General features: G+C 44.7%; 1 protein-coding gene across 5 annotated transcripts in view; it reads left to right on the top strand.

The window, feature by feature from the left end:
• The first annotated feature begins 3,657 nt into the window (after positions 1-3,657).
• Positions 3,658-10,340, top strand: part of CLTCL1 (clathrin heavy chain like 1) — a 49,802-nt gene continuing 43,119 nt past the window's right edge. For 3 of the 5 annotated variants that reach the window (XM_087913338.1, XM_087913337.1, XM_087913340.1), the window contains exon 1: positions 3,683-3,891. In XM_087913338.1, coding sequence (XP_087769464.1) covers positions 3,850-3,891 — 42 coding nt within the window. In that variant the 5' untranslated portion in view covers positions 3,683-3,849. Of the gene's footprint in view, positions 3,892-10,340 lie in introns of all 5 variants that reach the window. The other 2 variants (XM_026716212.2, XM_087913341.1) reach the window with 2 other exon arrangements.

The raw sequence follows: 10,340 nt of genomic DNA, 5'->3' as shown, positions 1-10,340 counted from the left end.
AGGAAAAAAAAAAAAGCTTAACCTGCTTCCATCCAGTCAACGGATACTTAAAAAAAAAACCAGTCATGATCAAAAGAAAATAGACGGGTTGTGAAATCTGCAAGAAAATTGGAAGAAAATGAAAGCCCTCAAGAAGGTTTTTGTCTTGAATTCCACTTCACATGACCCATGCTGACAGATATTTGTGCTCTTTATTCTGCTTATATCATCTGAGCTGCACGTTGTATATCTATTTATATAAGCAAGGCTTCAGGATCACTGCAGTTGGATCCTGGCTGCATGTTCCATAGAGGAATGACAGTAACATGAGCAAAGGACAGATAATCCTTGACTTATAGCCACCATTGAGCCCTTAAAATTTCTGTCGGTAAGTGAGACCATTGGTTGAATAAAATTTTGCCCATTTTACGATCTGTCCACTGTGGTTGTTAAACGAGTAACACGGTTGTTAAGTGAATCTAGCTTCCCCATTGACTTTGCTTGTTAGATGGTGGCAAAAGGGGATGGCATCACACACACACACACACACACACACACACACACACACACACCTGGACCATCATAAATAGATGCCAAGTTGCCAAGCGGCTGAATTTTGATCACGTGACCCCAGGGAGGCTGCCACAGTCTGAAAAACAGTCATAAGTCCCGTTTTTTTCCAGTGCCGCTCTAATAGTCCCTACGTGAACAGTTGTAACTCAAGGACTACCTATAGATCCCCAGCTCTGTGTGTCACGAACGGTGTGGGTGACAGCAGGATAGCAGCAGCTTAAATCCCACTTTAAAAAAAAAAATGCCCCAAACCGTTGGATGAAGTCACTGTTGTTTCCTCCGCAGCTGTTACTTTGAAAGGGCTGGTGGGTTGGCTCCCTTTCCTTTCTGCCAAGCTAACCGGGCCACAAAACACAGTTTGCGTGCGCTCCCAGCCACCCAGCCCTGGCATGCGATGATGCACTTGCAACCTTTCCCAAGAGCGGGGCCATGGAGACGGAGTTGGCAGCCATCCATGCCCTTTTAAGAGGGGGGGGGGTGCGCCTCCAAACCGCAAACGGTCCCTTTGCATCAATGGCCCATTGAGAGAGAGGGAAGTGGTTGAGAAGCGGGAGGGAAATACTCAAATAAGGAACTGTGTCCTCTCGGTAACCTGGCAGAAAGGGCTTCTCTGTAGAAAACAACTCAGATGGTAGCCAGCATCTGAGCCAGGGGCTTCGTTCCTAGGTTAGATAGATGGATAGATATTGATAAGGCTGGCTAGGTCAGAAAGAGGAAGAGAGAGATAGGTAGGTAGATGATTAGATGATGGATGGATAGATAGATGATAGATGGATAGATAGATAGAAGATAGATGATTAGATGATGGATAGATAGCTGATGGATATATAGATGATAGATATAGATAAATAAAAGAGATAAGAAAAGGGATGGAGAGATTAGATAGACAAACATGGATAGATAAAGATGGATAGATAAGAGTAGAGATATGGAGGGAGTGGATAAGAAAAGAGATGGATAGATACTAATAGACTGAGTAGGTCAAAAAGGAAGAAAGATAGCTATAAGAAAATAGATGGATAGATAAGAAAATGGGTGGAGATTAGACATGGATAGATAAAGAGAAGATATAGATATGGGATAGATATGGAGTTGATAAAGAGATGGATAGATATCGGTAGCCTAAGTAGGTCAGAAAGAGGAAGAGAAAGAGATATTGATAAATAAAACATAAGAAAAGGGATGGAGAGAGAGATGGACAGATAGTTAAGAAAGACGAATAGATAAGTGTAGATAGAGATGTGGACAGATGGAGTAGGTAAGAAAAGAGATGGATAGATACATGTTAATAGATGGATAAAGCAGGTAAGAAAAGATAGAAAGCAATTATTTACTTATATTCTGTCTTTATTGTATAAACTCCAGACGGCGAACATATCTAATACTCATTCCTTGATTTTTTTTCCACAACAATCCTGTGAGGTGGGCTGGGTTGAGAGGGAAGAACTGGCTAAAAGTCATCCAGTTGATTTTCATGCTTATGGTGGGACTAAAACTCACCATCTCCCGGCTTCTAGCCTTATGATTTAACCACTAGACCAAACTTTACTAACAGTCCTCACGTTTGCAAGCTTTGCTGCTCTGCCAAGCGGAGAAAAGCTTAAGTCAAATCCTCAGCACAGTTGTGGTTTCGCTTAGCCACGGCTTCGCTCAACAATCAAGTTGGCCAGTCCCCGTTGTGGTTGCTAACTGCGGACTCCCTGCACAAAGTAAACACAGCCAACAACACATAAACCAGCCACCCACGTAGCCATAAGATAAGTGAATGCAGTTCCGAAGTCAAATCATGCGTGATAGCTGTTGGCACACAGCCACAAGCAGCTCCGCTCCACTACGGATAAATAACACACACGTTTCCCAAATATTGATTTTAGAGTGGATTGATGCTTTCACAAAAGATGGAGAGGATGGGACAGCGCCTGTCTCAGTCTCCCACGTCTCTTCCCACGGCAGACCTCACAGCTGTTTTCCCCGAAGAACCCTGGTTTTGGGAGTTTTCACACACATGGCACCTTGTACCGTAGCTGGAGAAAAAAAAAAAGAAAAGAAAAAACGCATCTTTGGGACATCAAAGGGTCCAGCCACCTGCCCTTTTGCAGTTGAGATGATAAGAGATTAGGTGACTGTGGGCACCCACCTGCCCAGGTGGAATGCTTGGAGGAGGAGGAGAAATGTAGATGGAGGAGGAAGAAGAGGAGAAGGAGAAGAGGAGGAGGACGGAAAGATGATGCTGGAGGGAAGGAAGGAAAAGAAGGAAGAAAGGGAGGGAAGGAAAAGAAAGACAAAAGAAAAAGGTGGAATGCTTTGAGGAGGAGGAGGAGAAATGTAGATGGAGGAGGAAGAAGAGTAGGAGAAGAGTGGAGGAGGAGGGAAAAAGATGATGGAGGGAAGGAAGGAAAAGAAAGACAAAAGAAAAAAGGTGGAATGCTTTGAGGAGGAGGAGGAGGAGGAGAAATGTAGATGGAGGAGGAAGAAGAGAAGGAGAAGAGTGGAGGAGGAGGGAAAAAAGATGATGGAGGGAAGGAAGGAAAAGAAGGAAGAAAGGGAGGGAAGGAAAAGAGAAAGACTGGAAAGAAAAAGAAGGAAAGAAAAAAAAGAAGGAAAGAAGGAAAGAAAGAAAAGAAAGAAAGAAAGAAAGAAAGAAAGAAAGAAAGAAAGAAAACTATAGCAGACCAAAGCCTTGGACTTTAGCATCATCCCGACTCCTAGGATGTCAGCAATTGGCAAGGCGAGGGGATTTAAGAGCCTCCCCCACCCATTTTCCCAAGGACCCCCTTCCCTTCCTCTCCCCCTCCCCAGCCTTTGCCCCTTCCCCATCTCCCCCCCCCGACTCCCCTCCCTTTAACTGCAGAGAAAGAGCGCGAGAGCGATGGGGCAAAACAAAAAGAAAAAAAGACGCGCCCGCAAGACCGGCTGGCTCAGGGACTATTTCTTCTTTCGGAGGACCCCTTCGCTTCTGGCGGGAAGAGTAGGTGGGTCGGCTGGCGGAGGGATCTCCCCCCTGCGCGGGTCCGAAGCCTTGGAAAAGAAGGTGGGGGGGGAGAGAGAGAGAGAGAGAGAGTGTATGTGAAAGCTCCGCGCCTGCGCAGTACCGTCCCCGCCGGAGAGCGGCTGCCCACCCCTCGCTGCCGGGCGTGCGTGTGGGGCAGCGAAGCGGCGGCCGTTCCCGGACACCCCCCCCCTCTCCACCTCCACCTCCCCCCCCCACCCAACCCGGTCTCTCGGCCCAGGAGCAGCCCTTTCTGGGCCCTCACTCCCGCTTCTCAGGCTCGGGCTGACCCTTCGCCCACCACCATCATGGCTCAAATCCTCCCCATAAGATTCCAGGAGCATTTTCAGGTGAGGATTGGGAGGGGGAGGGCGCGCTGAGGGGAGGTGTGTGTGGGGGGGGTTGTGAGAATTGAGAATCATAGGGGTGGGGGAGGGGGGCTTCGTCTTTCCCCCCCCCTCAAACCCCCTTCCTTTAGGTGAAAAAAAGGGGGAACGTTGGGAGGGGGGGGGCTGAGGCCTAGTAAGTGGGGGGGGAACTGGAGAGACCCCCCCCTCTTTGGGGGACTTCAGAGGGGACTGACCCCCACCCTCTTCTTGCAAAAGGGGTGGGGTCTGTGGAAAGAAGGTGCAAAGAAGCCCCCCCCCATGTTGAATTAGAGGGGAGGCCCTCCTTGGGGAAGGCAAGGCTACCCCCTTTTTTGGGGGGGGGTCTTCCCCCTTCTTTTTGTCTTGCTTAAAGAAGAGGGGTGTGGGGGGGGCTGTCAATCCTTTTACATCCATGCACCCCCTTCCTCTTCTTTGCAAAGGGCAGGAGGGGGGAGAAGAGAAGGACTTGGGAGACCTTTTTATTAAATTTTTATTAAATTTTATTAAATTTTCCCCTGCAGGGGGGTAGGTGGGTGGGGAGGGGGGGGGCGAGCTGGGGAGAGGGGAGAAAGTCTGCTGCCTCCCTGGAGGTGTGAGGAGTGGATTGGGGTTTTTTTTTTAGGGGGGGTTGTTCCTTTAGTTTGGATTGCAGAGATTTGTGCAGAGTCACTGGATGACTGGATCCCTCTCTCCCTTCCCCCCCCTCCTCCTCCTCCTCCTTCTCCCCCCCCCTCTTTTTTTTTTGGGTGGGGAAGGGAGGAGAGCAACTCTGGCCTGCATTACTACACCACCAAGAATAATTTTTTTGCAGGGGGGAGAGAAGGAAAGAAGTAGGAGAGAGAGAGAGAGAGAGAGGACCTGGGGTTCAGCCTTCGTGCCCCCCAGAAGCACCCTTTCTGTTTTTCTGGATCTGCAAAATGCGGGGGAAAGTGCAGGAGCTTCATCTCTGGGACTTTCATCCAGCCCCCCATCCCTTCCCCACCCCAGACCAGCAAGACTGGGCACTAGCCCAGCTCCGATCCCCTCACCCTCTTCCCCCTTTCCTTGGTTGGTGCTCCTCTCTTTGCAAGGGGGAGGAAGTTTATTAAGACACCCCCTCCTCTCCTCCTAGATGGCAGAAGAGCCAACAGAAGAGGAAAGCAAACCTCGGCTGGCGAAGGAAAGGAAAGAAGGGGGGAAAAAAATTAGTTGGTGGCAGGAGTTAAAAAGAATTCCACTGAAATGAATGAGGGAAACGGAAGTGGATTTCCCAATAACTTTCAGCCTGCCCCTCCCTTGGCCACTGAGTCCATCCATTTCCAACCACACACACACACACACACTTTTATTGTCTAATGTTTAAGGTATTTTTCTGCTTGACCCTGGCCCGAGTTTTATTTCACCAGCTTTTAGGGGGGTCTGTAATAAGATGTTAGCATCGCCAGATGTGGGGGTCCAAGCACAGGGGATTGCTTTGGTTGAGGAGCTGCGTGGTTTAAACCTTCCAGCGGTGAAATTGTAAGGTGTGATGCACGACCCCAGACTTTACTTTTTCCCGTGGGGGGGTGGTCTAAAACACATTGATTTGCGAGTAGGTCGCACCGGGTTTCCCATTGCAGCCTTAATGTATTTATTTATTGTTTCTCTGGCAAATGTCTCTAGCCACTAACTCACACATGGCATAAGAAATTTAAAGTTTTGAATTTCAGCTGGCTCGGAAACGTCAACCAGAATTCTAGAAATGTTTCCCTGATCTGGATCGTTGTTGTTTTTTTTCCAGTCTAAAATTTCTAATGGATTGTGAAACATATCTGTCTTTTGGGAGGAAAGCACAAATCCAAAGTAATTATTTTGTTAAAGAATTGTGGCAAGTTTTAATTAACAGTTATCCCATATTTTCTTTTGGCAATATTCGGCTTCCGTGTCATTGGTTCCATCTCTGTTCCTAAACATTTCCTGCTATGCTGGTTCCAATTTCTTTTCCCTAAAATCTATTTGTGAATTGCCTTCTCCCTTGTTTACACAATAATACAGGGATGATGGACCCCAAATTTATCTGGTTATTATTTATTTGGTATAGAATGTCCTGCTTGGACACTTGGACTGGAAAACTTCCAAAGTCCCTTCCAATTCCATTCTGATTGATTGATTTATCTCAATAGAGATTTCAGCTTGCTTCTCCTTACTCTTAATTTGTTAAGGATATGCAGAATGATGTCCCTTAAAGAGTTGTACAGGTAGTCCTTGACTTACGATCACAATTGAGGTCAAAATTTCAGTTGTTATGTGAGACATTTCTTAAGGGAGTTTTGTGTCCCGTTACCACTTTTCTTGCCAAAGTTGCTAAGTGAAACAATGTGGGTTCATCAGTTAGTCACCTGGTTGTTAAGCGAATCTGGCTTCCCTATTGATTTTCCTGGTCAGAAGGTCACAAAAGGGGATCCTATAAACTTGGGACACCACAGAGGTCATAAGTACGACCAATTTGGATCACATGAACATGGGGAATGCCACAAAGGTCGTAACTCTGAAAAACGGTCCTAAGTCCCTTTTTTTCCAGTGCCGTTGTAATTTGAATGGTCACTAAATGAATTGTTGTAAGTTGTAAGAATGTTTGTAAGAATTGTTGATCAATTTATCTAGGACAGATGGGCATTCGTGTATAAAACCACTGCCATCCTTCTGTTGTCGTATTGTGTTTTTTTTTGGGGGGGGGGTACTACCGCTCTCTGTTCATTATTTTACCGGGTATTTTCTGCAATCTTGCAGTTTCTTTGCTCGTTTACCTGTCATGTTATAACAGTAGCCAAATTGTCAGCCAGTTCCAGAGTCTGGATAGAAAACAGCTTAATTCCTTAAGCAACTTAATATTCCAAAGCATCACCTATTTTTACAGTGGGGAGAGCCAAAGTAATGAGTGCTCATTTATACTGATTTAAAATTATCAAAAATAATTATGATTTCATTTAGAGGATGTGACCTGAACATAAATTAGAAAAACCTCTTGGATTGTATTGGAAACAGAGGGATATATTTTATATTTATTATAAATAGTTTTCTGAAATGTTCTAAGGAAACTAAACTCTTAACATTTTCTGAAAAATGAGATGCCCATCAATTTAAAAAGTTTCCTGCCCCGTAAGTGTTTTATTTGCTCTAAGACTATAAATGACCCTTTGCCTACGTACAGGCAGTCCTTGACTTATGACCACAATTGAATCCAACATTTTGTCTTAATAGATTTAGTTGTCTTATTTATACAACAGGAAGCAAACAACCAAGCTCAGAGCACTGAAATCTCTACAGTACAATCCTGAATTACACATATTATACTTTATCGGAGTTGCGCTAGCGTTAAAACCATGCCAGGAGGTAGGTAGGTAGATATACAATGTAGATAGATAGAGAGATAGATAAATAGATATATACAATGTAGAGAGAGAGAGAGAGACGGAGGGAGGGAGAGAGAGAGAGAAAGATAAAGAGAGATATATACAATGTAGATAGATGATAGCGAGAGGAAGAGATAGGTAGGTAGGTAGGCAGAGAGAGAGAGACAGAGATAGATAGATAGATAGATAGATAGATAGATAGATAGATAGATAGATATAGAAATACATAGAGATAGAAGAGATAGATTACAATATAGATGATAGCGAGAGAGATGAGAGATATATACTAGATGATAGACAGAGAAAGATATAGAAATACATAGAGATAGAAGAGATAGATTACAATGCTTGGCAACCGGTTCATACTTAGCGCCCGTTGCCATGTCCCAGGGTCACAGGATCCCCTTTTTGACAAGCAAAGTCAACGGGGAAGCCAGATTCACTTAACAACAACCGGGTTACTCACTCATCAACCACAATGATTCACTTAGCAATTGTAGCCAGAAAGGTTGGTAAAATGGGGCAAAACTCTCTTCACAAACGTCTCACTTAAGAACGGAGATTTTGGGGCTCGGGGTGGCCGTAAGTTCGAGGACTGCTCGTGCTGCGTATAAGTCTGCAAGACATGTCGGTGCATCCTTGAAAACACCTACAGATTGTTAAACAGGAGTAGACTGCAAATCATTATGCAAAGGGAATTTTTAATCGACAGACTTCAGTTCCTCCAGAGAATAAATAAAGCCATTTCTTTCATCCTGAAGAATGGAAGCTGAGGCATCCCGGCTGATTTTTTTTTTTTAATCCGTTCTTTCCAGCTAATTGTGCGGGAATAAATATCCAGTTGAAAAGCTCATTTAAAACCTGGACAAACACAGTCTGGACTCCTCGCCATTGTAGAGGTCTCTGCTCAATATCTGTTGAGTTGCTCCTTTAGAAGTGGCTCTATTTAGGTATTTCATCGAGTGAGAATTTTCTTTACGTTATCTATACCAGCTTGATACCAGTGCTTGCTACGAAACTATGTGATCAGGCTTCGTTTTGGGGGAGAAAAATAAGGGAGGGGGGGAATTGTGCCTCTGCCTACCAGCATCCATCGGTATTCATCTGGCTAGCATCCAGTCAGTGTGTGAGAGAGTTGACGGCTGTTTGGAAACTGAAACAGCATTTGGTGTGCGAGCAAGGAGGAGACAGCAAGGAGCCTGGGCGTGGCTTAGCTCAACTGTTCTGCACTAAAGCTGCTTGGTGCTGTGAAACTAAAACTGAACCTCCTCTCCTCTGCTTGTGTTTTGCATTTTGGAAGAGATTTCTTTTCAGTTGAAGAGGGGGAATAGAACTCCTTAGCATCAGAGCGTGTTAATAATGTAGGAAATACGAATGCTCTGATGGTCGTTTCGAAAAATCTTTTCTTAGTGAGCACCTAGAAGCCAACAGCCAAATACCAAGTTTGTAGGCTTTACAGTTCTTGGAGATTTTGTGATGATGCGTGAGCGGTCTTTCGCTCTTATATATTAGGAGCTATACAGGGGCCTTCCCATTTTTCTTCTTTGTAGCCACTTTGGGAGGTAGGTTGGATTGAAAGGGAACTCGCGCAAAATGAGCTTCTGAGGAATAGCAATCGGACCTAAGGCCCCCATGGAGCTTCCATGGCTGATGGGCACGCGGCCTTTGGTTCCTCACCCACTACCTTGTTCTTCGTCTGACACCTTCTCTGCTACCAATAAAGACAATATTTGTTGCTCAGGGTTGAAATGAAGGAGTCCTTGTTGCTCTCTGAGCTCGGGATGTTTTCTTGCAGACATTTCGTTAGCTAAATAACGAAGCGGGCAAAGGCCGCTTGCTTCTAGCCCTGAGGATGTTACCTAGTTGGGTAATGAAACCAAGGACCCCAATGCTGGTCTGTGGCTGTAATAATAATCGATCGATCGATTGATTGCCTGAGGACCCCAAAGTCATCGTGTCCCCCTCCTCCTTCTCCAGTTCCACTCTCCTTTTTGCAGCACTGATGATGTTACCTAATTGGGTAATGAAACGTCTGGAAGAAAACAACCAAGCTCAGAGAGCACCAAGGACCCCACAGTTCTCCTCCTCCTCCTCCTCCTCCTCCTCCTCCTCCTCCTCCTCCTCCTCCTCCTCTCACTCCCTTCTGTCACTGATGATGTTACCTAGTTTGGGTAATGAAACGTCTGCAAAGGATCCCCCCTTTTTTTTGGCTACACCCCATGGCTCTATTAGCATTTGGCTGCTTGTTCCTCCTTTATTCTTCCTCCTAGCAGGACTGAAGAGTCATCCTGTTGTTGGCTTAGTTTGCGATCGATACATATCCCACTTTGGCTTCTCCCTCCCAAACCATGTAGCAACTGGAAATAACAATCCCAGCTACTGCAATTTACAAACTTAGGTAGTCCTCATTTAGCAACTCTCTTTGTTTATTGATGGGTTGCTGTTAGGAAAAGGCAACTTTGGGGATGCTATAACAAAAAAGTGCAAACCCCCCACAAAGGATAAGTCCATTTTTTTCCAGTGGCGTTGTACCTTTCAAGGTCACTAAATGAGTCAAGGATTTCCCATGCTTGAAGTCTTGTGGGTCTTTAGAGGGTTTCTGTTTTTTAAAAATAATCTTTATTGAAATTTTGAAACATTAAAGTACAAATAAATTTAAAAATAGCTTTTTACAAAACTCAATCACCTTTGACAGTACTAAGATACCTTTGTTACATAAACACATTTCCATACGTTTCTAGTTATTCATATACATATTTATATCTTCTTCGAATCTATACATTTCTCATTCCTTTTGTCCATCCATTGGTACCAATTTTCCCAAACTGTATAATATTCCAAGTCTTCCTTGTCCTTTTAAGTCTAAGGTAAGTTTATCCATTTCTGCGCAATCGAAGATCTTTTGGATCACTAAACAGTCTGACGGCATCGTGTCTTTTTTTTCCAGCATTGTGCGAGTGCAATTCTCGCTGCTGTAGTTATATGTAAAATCATATATTTTATCCTTTTAGCATACTTTCTGTTTTTCTTCCCTTCCACCAATTGTTTTGCAAGACAAAC

Source organism: Pseudonaja textilis, chromosome 15 (assembly GCF_049901715.1).
Source record: "Pseudonaja textilis isolate UNSWEBS1 chromosome 15, rPseTex1.2, whole genome shotgun sequence".
In the NCBI taxonomy this organism is placed as follows: domain Eukaryota; kingdom Metazoa; phylum Chordata; class Lepidosauria; order Squamata; family Elapidae; genus Pseudonaja; species Pseudonaja textilis.
This window is presented reverse-complemented; position numbering and strand designations above follow the sequence as displayed.